General features: G+C 47.4%; 1 protein-coding gene across 6 annotated transcripts in view; it reads right to left on the reverse strand.

The window, feature by feature from the left end:
- Positions 1-13,246, reverse strand: part of LOC135908370 (cell adhesion molecule Dscam1-like) — a 45,357-nt gene extending 32,111 nt beyond the window's left edge. Inside the window, exons 1-4 of one of the 6 annotated variants that reach the window (XM_065440140.1) lie at positions 12,474-12,715; positions 12,099-12,389; positions 11,905-12,024; positions 11,662-11,802 (exon numbers count right to left, since the gene is read on the reverse strand). In XM_065440140.1, coding sequence (XP_065296212.1) covers positions 11,662-11,802; positions 11,905-12,024; positions 12,099-12,389; positions 12,474-12,534 — 613 coding nt within the window. In that variant the 5' untranslated portion in view covers positions 12,535-12,715. Of the gene's footprint in view, positions 1-368; positions 648-1,216; positions 2,046-2,502; positions 2,671-4,107; positions 4,228-4,693; positions 4,979-6,244; positions 6,467-7,251; positions 7,420-7,514; positions 7,635-8,009; positions 8,292-8,449; positions 8,600-9,517; positions 9,686-9,791; positions 9,912-10,531; positions 10,814-10,977; positions 11,163-11,661; positions 11,803-11,904; positions 12,025-12,098; positions 12,390-12,473; positions 12,716-13,086 lie in introns of those variants that run through there. The other 5 variants (XM_065440134.1, XM_065440135.2, XM_065440139.2 and 2 more) reach the window with 5 other exon arrangements.
- Between the last annotated feature and the right edge of the window lie 272 nt (positions 13,247-13,518).

Here is a 13,518-nt window from a genome sequence, read left to right on the forward strand (position 1 = left end):
TTGTACTTTTGGTTGGTGCGATGACAGCTTGCGGATACCCGGCAGACTTTGCATTGTTTAACATTAACGCACTCGCTCTATACCGTTGGAAAGTTACGATCTGTGCTTTGTGACAGTTTAAAATTGCTTACTTTTCTCCTCCGTGCAAGCGCGATCGGGCAAATGTTTTCTTCACCAGACGCTGCCAGGCGCCCAGCCTTCTCGCTCACCATCCCCGCTCGATAGTCGCATTTACTCATTTTAGTGTCATCGTAATGTGTTGACTGGGCGGTGTGAGAATGCCTGGTGTTCTAAACCTGTTCAGACTCGAACCAAAGTATCGTCTTTCATCTGTGCAACCGTGTTTCTTAGAGAGTTTTTGTGCTTACCTCTAACTTCCAACTTGACTGAGTAGCTGTCGCTGCCCTGCAAGTTCTTCGCGAAGCAGGTGTAGTTTCCGACGTCAGCAGCGGACACTTGCAAGACCTGAAGCACAGAGTATCTCTCGAATGTGGTGACCTTAACGTTGTCTCCGCTGACGGTCTTCCCATCTTTGAGCCATGTGAAATACACTGGGAGGGCCCCTTTTGAAATAGCACAAAAAACTTGCGCAGGGGACCCTTCGGAGAGGTCCGCCGGGAAACTGAATGGCGTGACCACGGGTGCATCTGAAACAAAGTTGTGACGAGTATTTTGCTGGAGTAAATCACTTGAATGCTTTGTTCGCAGTACGATGTCACACTCAAGCAAGCCGGTTCGTTCCTCAGCATGCAAGCTCAGGCACGCCAAATTGGTTTGTTCGCTGTGATCGGCACTTATGTTGCGACTCACCACGCAGGCTCGTTCCAGATTATTAATGTTCCATAGAAAATATTACCCGGCTTTTCCGGACTTAAACGGCACGTAGAACATGCGTGGGTGTGTGGGAAGTGAATGCATTAAGTGGCACCTGTGTGATTTCTGTAACATCATGATATCCAAAGTCTTTTATGCTACGACAAGCGATTTTCGGAATCCAGTTTCCTTGGTTGGGCATCTCCTGCATGCATAGGTGGAAAATGTTGCGACCTTATGCAAGCCAAGGAAATAAGCTGTCTGCATTGTTTGTATTTACTAGCGCATGCACAGTGGGACAGTTTGGTCGCATTCTGTTTGCTTTAAAGAAGTACGGTCACCAAAGCCACGCGTAAAGCCTACGTGAAGAAAGCTCCCGTGTTGTGCGGGAAAGAACACTCACCTTTCAAGACGGCCTGGCTAGCTTCGCCGTAGATGATAAAATGAAGGATCGCAGTTATTTGCAGCCAGACTGCGCCGTTCGTCCCTCTCGGAGGATGCGCGCTCACTAGCATGTTTGCTTGAAATGCTTATCTTGACTTATCTATGTGGTTCAAGTGGTTTGTTGCCGCGTAACCGTAGATGTAACGCGAAACATGTTTGGCGGTGCAGGCAATGCGGATTTCTAGGGAGCTCCGTCAGGCGTTGAGTTACAGAATGCACGCTCAACGGTACAGGAGGCGCCACACAACGAGAGAAAAGTATAATAATCTTTGACGTATGCAGAACGCTGGGTTCGCGGATGCGTTGTAAGTTGCCAGCATTAAGCGCTTTCACGCTGGGTCCACATAAAATCTAAACTGCTTTGTTATGGTTGTGATAAATGCAACAAAAGAAAAATGTTTAATATTGAATACTGCTTTTGATCAGTCAAACATCTACGTGTGCGCGCGTGTGCTTCGCGGAAAATTGTTTCCGTTAGGAACGCCCAGGGTCTTCTTCCTGTAGTAAGCAACAGGCGGCGCAAATCTCAATTCGTTGGGATTAGGCCGCACTTCAGTACGTATGCTATGTTTCTATAACGTTTCAGTGTGCGTCGATGTTTAAGATTGTGTTAATGAGCTAACTGCGTTACAGTCCTGGTTATGACCCTTCACACTTATCACGCTGCATACACATCGCACCGCTGAACGTCTTTCCATTGGCTGGTGAAATGCCGCTGTGTGGTTCCGAGTTTGAATTCCTGTTTGGTGGTTTGGGTGGCGTTGCGCCAGCACTTGAGTGATTTCCTTCGTTAGGGCAGATGTCATGTGGAAGACAACTTTTCAGTACGTGTGAAAAAAAAAAAGAGAAATGGACCACGAGGTGCCATATAACGACATTGAATAATCAAATGCAAATACTGTATCCCCAGGTAAAAGTTCAAACGCAGTAGGACGTTGTGAAATGGCAGTGTCCTTCAGAAAGCTATGATTTTTTTATGTGTTACGTTGACAAGAACACAAAACATACCGGTGGTAGGTGTTAAAGGTTGGGAACGCTCGAAGCTATTAGGAACTGAAGAGCCGAACTGCGGCATAGCTTTCTATGTGCGGGAAGTCGGCACTGTCAATTGCCTTATCTTGAAGCGCAAATATTGCACCTGTTGCCAGATAAAAATTGATTTGCGCCGGTTTGAGCAACATTATCGGTTGTTTGCTGCGTGGTTATACAGTATGCGTCTTCGTCCCCTCCGATTTTCACCCATACCGTTGACGTGGAGTTGGAAAGTAGCCGTGATGCCCGGTCCAACGCCGTTTCTGGCGACGCAAGTGTACGTGCCGGTGTCCGAAATCTGGAAGTCCGTGATGGTCATGGTCGAACCTTCGAACGAGAACCTGGAATCCTCCCTTAGTGTAGTCCAGCCATCGCGTGATTCTGCAAAGGGGAAGAAAGGCGTGTCAAACATTTTTTGTGACTAATGACATCCCCGTTTTATTCCCATTTGACTGTTTATACTGACAGCCAGTCGATGTAACGAGTAATTAATGAGTATAAAACAGCCTCCTTCGAACGTACAGTCTGTGAGACTTGAGACTTTCCTGCAATATTGGGAAAGAGCGGTGCCTGGCACACCGGCTGCAGCCGCCACGTGTTCAACGATGGTCTGCCGCCAAAATTTATGAGCGTGGCACATTTATCTTTTTTTTTTCTCCGATGGTGGATATGAGCATGCTTAGCTGTCCCACAGATAAGTACCAGCCAACGCTGGCTTTTACCTTGAATGATAGAAGAGAAGCAGTCCTGGTGTACAAGATGCGATCAAAGGTCACGAACATTTGAAAGACAAAGGAAACAGACATGTCTTTCTTTTTTTCTCTCTCACAGCGAGTTGCTTGCGCTTGTACACAGTAAAATGTTGTTCATTAGAATAGAAAATGAAAACTGAAACAATCTTTTTCAATTTCGCCCTAGAATTGCGGCTACTTTGATGCCGCCGATTTTGATGCAATTTTGGGAATTCGGGTCGTTTCTACGCAGGAAAACTTTGCAATAAATTCCCAAGTGTACTTTTTGTTAATTTCTTACTGCAATATGATTCATTTTCTATGCAAAGTTAATTATCCTCGGCCAGGCGCTGCTGAAGTATGCTACGTCGCAGGAAGATCCTTTACGGAATTCAAAGGTGCCTTCGCCTGTTGTCCTTTACTTCCCGTCGTGTCTTTGTTTACCAATCTTCTAACTGTTGGTCAAAGTCAGCCCTTTGCTACTGCAATCTGCCAGCTTACTGTAACATTCTGTCTCCTTAGCTCTGATTTGAGGGGATACTGCGGGGACACCTTTGCACTGCGAATTGTCCGCTTCACTCTCACCAGCTCTTGCGCAGAGCCGGACCATGCATTGCTTTATGAAATGCTAACTATCACAACTTTGCTCATTGATTTCGCTTTTTATTCGATTTACTTCGTTATTGGATTTACTTCGCTGCATTATCTTGGGCTTAAATTTCTTCTTGCCCTAAGGTAAATGGATCTTGTCGTTCTACCAATGGCGTTTTCCTTCCACTAGTACAATGTTTACAAAAACTTTGAACCTCGCCTTTGTTACGTTGCTTTATCGGGTTGCTCCTTCTTCCAGAATGATCCTTTCACTAAGCGGACGTGTACTATTTATAAAATTACTTTTACGCCGGTGCTGTCGAGCCATGGTTTGGTGCTTTCCTCAGTAGTTTTCCACTGCCGGGCCCGTGCCCTTCCCTTAATAAGTTCGAACGAGGGGCTCTTATAAAGTCGTTTTTCTAGCATAGACAGTGTGCCAGGATAGCGACTTGCTCTGGACAAGTGAACACTGCAATGAAGTAAAGGAAGTGAGTACCTTCTGCTTTGGACCACGTGACGTTCGGCTTGGGAGAGCCGTACGCGATGCACTGGAAGCTCCTGTTGTTTCCCTGGCGAACTTCAGTGTCTCCGGGCACTTTCTTCCACACCGGAGGAACTGCGATAAGCACACAAATAAGGAATGTTTTTCGACCTCATGAAGAATCTTCAAATTTGGTATCGTGCTCATGAAATGTGGCATCATGAGCGTAAGTGGCTCATGTAGTCGAACATGCATACAGGGTGCCACGTCTCAAACGTGTTATTTGAAGACAGCGGTCATGGATGCGTAACAAGTCTTGTTGTCTTGCTGTTGAGGTTGATTCACAAAGCTCTCTTAGACCACGGGAACTACTGACAGTATGTGAGCGAAGAAAAAATACATGCGTGCGTTCATGTCAGAAGGAATGACTAACCGCTGCCACGACTTTTCTTACTTCGTCTGAGCGCGTATTGCAACATGAAGATACTGAATGGGTGTCACGATTACTTTTTGAGAGCGCTGATTAATTTAATATATATATAACGAACGCTTTTTATCACGTGCATGTCTAAAACTAAAAAAAAAAAGGAAAAAGACCAACCCGATACTTCGATGTGGGCTGTCTGAGTGTCGCTTCCGAAGGCGTTGGTCGCTGCGCAAGTGTAGTTTCCTGAAGACTCCGCGCTCGCAGGGTCTATGACCAAGAGCAGATAGTCTTCGAAGCGCATCACCCTCACGTCGGGCAACAGCGACGCGTCCACGTTACTCCTCAACCATTGAAACGTCAGAGGCTCGGAACCTCGCTTCAGTAGACACGCAGCGGTGGCCTTCTCGCCGGCGTTGACCTTGGTGGAGGCGATTATTTGCTGTATTGCAGGAGCCACCCCTGGAACGGACATGGCATTGTTTTCTTACAGCGCGAACTGTTGTGCGCTGTTTGTTCGAAATTTGTTTGTTTATCTTCAGTTTGTTTCGATGCGTAATAAGAGGAGGAAGCAGGAATAGACGGAAAGACAGGGAGGTTAGCCAGTTCTCAGACCGACTGGCTACTCTGTGCTGGGGAAAAGGGTTAAGGGGAGTAAGATATTATTTGAAAGAGATCCTGCTTCTATGCCACCGTCTACATTGTGCGTAGCTTAAATACAACCCTAAATACACAGTTTACAGCACGCGATAACATTGTACTTCATTTGTGCCGGATCTGCACTCTTCACTAGACCCGTCTCGTTGGCCTGCTTTTGCTGTTCTGAAAGCCTGATTTGTGTACTTAAGTGTAGGCTCCAACATAGGGTTCCGGAAGCGGCGAATCCATGTATACTTATTGTTTTAGCGAAGTGCCGTTACCAACTGCATCCTTGGCAAACTATTTTATTTTTTCCCTTCTCAATGCTCTCTTGCTTTCATTCCTTTCTTGAAGTGAAATGTGACATGTTCCGTCTCCTAGTAGAAATTGGAAGATCTTGTCTTAATGCACGAACTAGCTTTCTCTGCGGAAGCTGTGAACTGAGATCAGGTTATCGTGCACATAGACGTGTGCATGCAATAGGCCATAGCGCTGGACAACAGTCACGTTGTTCCTGATGCACTAAAACTCCAATGCACTCTTGCATTCCGAAGCTCGAGCTGAAACTCCATCAAGTAAACCAATCCTATTTTGTGTGCCAAAGGCCTTCCTGGTTAATACTTGCTAAGAGCACGTAGGAGAACTATATCGTGAAAAGCTGACCTCATGGAAAACGAACACACGTGAGGCAAATAAATCTGTGAGATGAGGACTTACGACTGAACGTCTGTTTTCACTAACTTTTGTGACCCTGCTTAAATCGCACCAGCCTCGCATTGTTCTTGATTAGTTGTCAAGATGTCGCAGTGGATGGTTACTTCTGTCCAATTAGATATTATTTTGTAATCAATCTGCAAAGAAGGATTTCTGGGGACTTTGTTATAATAGAAGAGTGAAAGGCGCTTAAGTACAACAGCGTGAGAGACCGGTATAAACTCATGGTCTAAACAAGGTGCTAAATTCACAACAGCTTGCCTAACGTCCATTCTTCCTATAACGGCAGCTCGACCAAGGTCCCAAATTAGCTGCGTGAAATTCGCCACAGTTCGGTTAAAATAGCGTGGCGCGCGCTGCAAGATGCAGACTTACCTTCTGCGACGCTCGGTTTGGTGAAGACCGTGGCCAAAAGGTACCAGAAGTGGACCGGGATGTGCCGCATGACGAGCGTGGGCTGGCGTCCCCTTCGTAGGTGCGTGTGTGCGTAGTACGTGCGGAAAGAAAAGAGCGCAGCGCCTGTGAGGTGCGGAATGGACGGCGTCTACGGAGCACGCGGTCGCGCGCGCACGCACGCACGGTCCTTGGCAGCGTTCCTCTTGCAGGGGGCGAACGGGTGCGCGAGGGAGCAGCGTACGGGCCAACCACATTGTCGCCGCTTGTGGGACGTGGGAAAAAAACGACGACGGCGGCGACGTCGTAACGGTGGCGGCGGCGGCCTCTGCTTGTCGCCGAAAACTTGAGACGCTTCGCGCACGAATGCTTCGGTTCCCGTAACAGTCGGAAGGAGACGGCACGCATTCGATGCCGCTCGCGGGGCCATGTGCGCGTTGCTACCAGGCAGAGTTTTCAGCCTGATCAGGTGAACGTGGTCGTGCTTTGTTTTGTAGTTATGATAGTGTTTTACCATCAACACACAGTTTCGGCTGCAGTCACTCCTTAAATGAACAAGTTGTACGGCCGGCCTTACGCATTACAGAACTGATGCTCTCCTGTAAAACTGCTTCTACAAAGAACCAAGCCGCGTGATCTCGATCGGACGCACTTTAGAACAATTCTCTTCAGTTTGAAATAGTCTTGGTGTGTTGTGTGTTGGGGCGGAGTGGAGGCGAGGGAAGGGGTGGTTGGATGGATGGGTGGGTTTGTTTTGCGAGGCGGAATGCGACTACAAATTGGTCGAGCCTTGCCGCGACAGTTCAACTAGTGCAGTAATGTTCTTGTAATGATTTAGGAAAAATGAAATTCTCAAGCGGGTGCGCGTAGGCCTCACTGTGCTGTGTGGCTCTTCGTGGGATATTCAAGCGGTCTACAACAGAACTTCGTGTTTTCATCGTTGAGTTTGCTGTGTTCGCTTCCGTGTTAACGGCGCTTCAAGTTCATACCCCGGACGTGCAGGTACAGCGAGTGGCTGACAGATCCAATGCCGTTATGGGCTCTGCACGTGTACTTTCCGGCGTCTTGGGCTGTGACTTCGTCGACGAGCAGGGTGCCGTTGGGGAAAGCCCGCACTCGGGAGTCGTCGGCAGAAAGGGCGACCTCTTCTGCAGCACCTGCGAATGCGTATCTGTCGCACCTCTGTCGACACTTTCGAGACGTGCTATACGTTCGGTCATTTATCGCTTAGGAAGGCTGTCAGGTGCCATACCTGATGGTCTTGACCACTTGATGGTGGGTTTAGGCGACCCAGTGGCGTGGCAACTCAAAACCACGCTGCCGCCTTGAACGACGTTTGTGTCAGCCGTTGTTTTCTTAAACACGGGTGGAGCTGCACAAAAGCAGAATGAGCAGGCATGGCTATAGGTGCAACAGTAATGAGCATCAGTTCGGTTCTAAGAAGTGTTGCGCGAAGTCCCTCGTAGAATCTTGCATTCCTTTCTTTTATTTTTCTTTTTGTATGCCTTCAGTTTAAAGTATTATATCCTCTTTGTCTGAGACGGTCCAGTATCGTTAACTGTTCGTTATAACGTGCTAAGATATTTTTGATCGTTCGGTGGTATTACCTTAAGGAAATTGAAACATTGAGTGTGTAAGGGAGATTTGTTAACACCTAAGATTATTCACATTGTGGGATTATCGTTACTGGATAAGCCAGTAACGACAATAAAGTAACGACGAAATTAGTGAACCATAGAGAACTTACCTTCGACGTCTAGGTATGCCGAGTGGGTGTCGAAGCCGAATATGTTTTTCACAATGCACGTGTAGTTTCCGGCGCTTCTCTCGTCGATGGAGCTGATTATTGTCAATGAGTAATCGGACTCCGTCTTCACTTTCACATTTTCTGTCGTCTGCACTTCCTTGCCGTCTTTTGACCACGAGAAAGAAAAGGGCGGCGTACCTTCAGTGACTAGGCACAGAATGCTGATTTTCTCGCCTTTGCTTGCTACTTTGGCGAAGGAGAACGGCTTTATCGTCGGCGGTGCTGAAAAATGAAGCGTAAAGACATTGTTTGACGATCATGCTCTGCATAGCTTTCCTTTTAATGCGACATTGTTGCCGTGGTTAATATTCGCATATGTGCCCGCTAAGGTTCAAGGGCCGTGCAAAACATGCATCGTGTTGTGAACAAGTTTGACTTACTTGAACAGTCGGAGCAGCGAATTCCTATGTACAGGAAAGCGCAGAGCGCCAGAAACGTTGTTGACGATGGTAGGAGAGCTCCTTTTATGTTTCTGTATGATTTGTCCTCCATGGTGCGTTCGTTGAAAATGGAATAGTATAAAGAAATCGCATGCCTACGTGCGGTGCGTTGCTGTGACAGCCATGATCAGTGTTTGGCTTTAGTGTTTCCATTCGATACTAGGGGGCTTTCTTTCACCCTTGGCTCACGGACAAGGGGCGCCACATGTCGTAGAAAATTGTTATTACGGGCTAAGTGTAAAAAATGCGTCGCTTTTTGAAGTTGTGTTCTTCCTCACCAGAACATGTACGGCCACTGCTTTGTGTTCCCGACTTTTACGGATGTAAACATTGTGTCGTCACTTCGCAACCCTTGCCACATCACGAGAGGTACAGGCTGCAGGAGTAACAAAATATGCTCAGCAGTGTTTTGTCGTCAGTTTTGGGGTATGTCAGGCCATGAAGCAGTGCTTCGTACATTAGAGAAACAAAATGTACTCTGTTTGACATTTTTTATGAAATAACTTGGCGAGATTCCTAGACAATTATTTTTGTTAAATGCGGCGTCAGGCTCGCATAAACCTAACAGTATCTGAGACCCATATAAAATATTTTCGAATTGATTTCCTGAGCATCGTTGGCTTTGACAAGAAAGCGTCGTACAACCCACCGTGGTTGCTTAGTGGCTATCGTGTTGGGCTGCTAATCACGAGGTCGCGGGATCGAATCCCGGCCTCGGCGACCACATTTCGATGGGGCGAATTGCGAAAACGCCCGTATACTTATATTTATGCGCACATTAACCACAGGTGGTCCAGATTTCCGAAGTCCCCCACTACGGCGTGCGTCATACTCAGATCGTGGTTTTGGCTCGTAAAACCCCATAATTTTTTTTTTAAAGCGTCGCACAGTCGTATAGTATTGTTATCGTATATGTGCGTCGGCCATGAGCAAAATGAATGTTTAGCGTGTTAATGGAACTGTATTAATTGTCGATGCTTGTGCTCGGAATAATTCGTCGTTTCGTACCCCGCACGTGCAAGTACAGCGAGTGGCTGACCGATCCGATTGCATTCTGGGCCGTGCAAGTGTACTTTCCGGCGTCCTCAGCTGTTACTTCTTCGATGAGCAGTGTGCCATTAGGAGAAGCTTGCATCCGAGGGTTGGCAGCAGAAAGGGCCGCCTCGCCGGCAGTTCCTGCATTTCCGTGTGCCAATCAGGCAAAGGTATTTTTCTTTCCATTCTTATACTCGCGCACGTAAAAATGTATTTTGTGGTTATCATATGGTGTGTAGAGTCATACCTGATGGTCTTGACCAATTCACATTGGGCTTAGGCGAGCCTGTAGCATGGCAACTCAGGGTGACGCTGCCGCCTTGAACAACGTTCGTGTCTGGCGTTGTTTTCTTGAGCACTGGTGGTGCTGCAGAAAGCAAAAGAAATGGGTTTGTATTGTTCCCACGATGTGAATGTTAACAATGACGTATTTCACACTTGAGCAACGACGCAAAAAACATTTGCTACGCATTACTTAGGTCTTTTCCTTCCTTTCATTTGTGTCCAGTGAGGTTGGAAAAGCCCTACAGCATGACTAATCGCGCTTTGCTGCGTGGTCGTTCTTGACACATTGATGCCAAAACATAAGTCGTTGCGTCACGGGCAATACAGCTTCCTTTGGCAGGCTTCCTTCAGTCGTAGTAGAACGCTACTTTACAGACACGTCGGGCAAAAGCAAGGATAAAAACGGTGCTGCATGGATTTTCTTTTTTTACGACTGGCTGAGCACTGCGGTTCTTGCACAACATACCAGGTGATAGGAAGAGCAATGTCTTAGCAGCGTTGGGGTAAATAGCGCGTTGAATAATGAGGCTAACAAAACGATACAGTGTATTTTTGCCAACTGACAGAAAATACTCATAGGTTTTATCGTTGTATATGTTCGTTGTTACTGCATTTAACGCAGCGCAGAGCCCTGTGTCGTGCACGTATCGACACCGTATTCATTAATTCCAAAACAGATATTTTCAGCAGTAGCAAACTTACCTTCTACATCTAGGAAGGCCGCGTAGCTGTCGAAGCCGAATATATTCTTGACGATGCACGTGTAGTTTCCGGCACTTCTCTCGTCGACGGAATTTATGAATGCCACGGAGTACTCTGGTTCCGCTTTCACCTTCACGTTGTCTGTAGTCTGCAGTTCCTTGCCATCTTTAGACCAGGAGAAGGAAAAGGGCGGCGTTCCTTCGCTTACCAAGCACACGATACTGATTTTCTCGCCCTTGCTGGCTACTTTGGGAAACGAGAAAGGCTTTATACTTGGCGGAGCTGCAAAAGAAAGTGTGGCAATGAGCTATTGAATTAGCTTGACCAGCGTTGCTGGTTTCGTTATTTCATTAGGTTGTCGACACTAATTGGTGTGTGCCGACCTATTCTACGGCAGGTTAACAGATAAACATGCATAGGCCGCTAAAAAGGCTGGTCCTACTTACTTGAGCAGTTGTAGCCCTGTGTGATGATGCAAAGCACTGCGCTGAAGAGGAGAACGGCGACTGCCGGTGGTAGAAAAGTTCCGTTCGTTGCGTTTCCCAAGCTTAGCGTTTTCATCGTGGACTCGTCGGAAATTTTGCGAAAAGCAGCCACGAAGCTATGCGTGGTGCCTTGTCGTGACAGCCATGGTCAGTTGGCGTTTGGCGGGTTTAGTGCTCGGAGTTGCTGCCAGAGGGCTTTCTTTGGCGCTTGACACACAGACATGAGGCGCCACATGTCGCAGAAAAACGATATTACTAGTTAAATGTTGAAAAAGCGTGTCATTTTGAAGTTGTGTGTCTGCTTACTCAAGCACATAGGTACACTTCTCCAAGCTGTGCGTGTTTGCGGGTGCAAATTTTGCTCAGCTACCCCAGAAATCTTGTCACAGCGAGAGATATAACCCGTGTTTCGGGAATGAGTGGTGTCATTGCGCTGCAAACATTAGCTGTAGCGCGGGCCTCGAACACACGGAGCAGTTCATTGTACTCGCACATTGCCTACTCGGAATATACCCTGCTTAGGTATTGTCTACATCGCTCAGGCTTGTTACAACGCCGCTGACTAGTTTTACTGTACTTTTGTCAAAACGAACAAAGTGCAATGTTACTTCGTCGCAGAGTGGGGTCGCGTTATACTCATCTCACCGTTGACGACGACAGCGAAGCTGTGCGAGGCTGTGGGTGCGATTCCATTATCCGCTTCGCAAACGTACTGGCCAGCGTCGTCCACGGAAACGTCGTCAATAATCAGAGTGCCGTTACTAGATAAACTCAAGTTTATTATACCTGCAAACAAAAAGACAGCGGAGAAAAAAAGATAGCTGTGAGCATTTTCGTAGCCATGGTGCAAATGCGTGCATATAAATTCGCTGGTCGGGTTCCACTTACCGTCTTGTTTTATCCACCTGATCTTAGGTGCTGGAGAGCCGTACGCCAAGCATTCAAATATGGCGCGGTCTCCTATATTGACTCTGACGTCTCCCGGAGTTTTCTTCCACGACGGCGGTGCTGCCGTGGGAAATATTGGAAAGAAAAGAAATCATTATTTTACGAATCTTTTACCTTCGAGGTGCTTCACGCACCTTGAACGTCCAGCACTGCTGTGTAGCTGTCGAAGCCTGCCCTGTTCTTTGCTATACAAGTGTAGTTTCCTGCGTTGGACACTTCTACTGGCTCAATGAGTATAGTCGAAAGGCCTCTCTTTGTTTCCACGAATACGTTCTTTGCTGAGCTCAGGTCATTTCCGTCTTTGAGCCAGGACATGGTGACTTGATGAGTGCCCGATGTTGCCAAACACATTGCCGAGATGCGAGAGCCCGGTTTTACGGAACCGGGAAACGAGAATGGTTGCAACTTCGGAGCGTCTATTGTAGCTGTAAATACAAAAGATGATACTGTATTTGTACTGCTGAGTGACCGGAGTGCAGTCGCATGATTAAATGGAAGCCTTCACTTACCACCTTGGGAGCTCCGCCACTCAGCCGTCAATATGATATATATAAGGAGTCCACGTATCATGTTTGACTGTGTTCTCAGACGGCGTCGAGCAGTTGATGTCGTAGCTAGCAGGATCCGTCGCCCGAAATCGCTTGTGCTGGCACATTATCCTTCTTCGTCTCAAGCATGGTGCAGACCAATCGCATAGCTACTGGCCTTCAAGCTGTGGATGTGTCCTAGTATCGGTGCGCTTCCCAGGCGTCCAAACACACATTCGATAGAAAACGAACGTTGTTTGCGCGCTCCCTAGTGGCGATGATAGGCCTTGCGCGCTATGGTGGACTGATCGCGACACACTGTGTGCACATAACAAACTACGTGGGTTCTGCGCCGAGAAGCGCGATTTTAGATGCCTGTTTTGTGTTCCAGACGACAAAGTGTCGTGCGAGAGCTGATTAGCATTCCTTTTTCTTTTAAATGTGAGTGAGAAAATGCTTGTGCAATGGGTTATTATGCGAGGATCGAGATTTAGTCGTTGTCACGCGCAGAGAAGGCTAGCAAGGCATATATGTTATGTCGATATTCTTCCTGCGAAGCCAGTCATCTTTTGTGGTTTGAGGTCTCCATTCTCACCGTTGACGATGACTTTAACCGTGTGTCGTACGCTGGGTGGTACGCCGTTTTGAGCTTCGCAAGCGTACGTTCCCGCATCTTTCATCGACACTTGCGTGATGGTCACAGTGCCGTTGCGATGAACTGTCAGCCGCTCGTTATCCATTTTCGGGACATCGGGGTTGTCTGGAGTAGAGGAAACACAGAAAGCACTTTAATGTCTGTACGATAGCAAAATGGCCAAAATGCTGTGCATTCGTAGCTTGAGCACTCGTCTGTGCACCCGTAGCAAACGCCTGGGCATCATGCTTCGGCATTTCAGTTCTTAAATCAAGGTGCACATTTTCCCGCTAAGTACAGGCTTCAGCGCTAAAGGTGGTTTCAGGTCAATAAGCTAAGCACTGCCTACTAGTGCTAATCCTGCGTGAGGAAGAGGGAGATTCACTGTAGTGC

This window comes from Dermacentor albipictus, chromosome 5 (assembly GCF_038994185.2).
Source record: "Dermacentor albipictus isolate Rhodes 1998 colony chromosome 5, USDA_Dalb.pri_finalv2, whole genome shotgun sequence".
NCBI classification, from domain to species: domain Eukaryota; kingdom Metazoa; phylum Arthropoda; class Arachnida; order Ixodida; family Ixodidae; genus Dermacentor; species Dermacentor albipictus.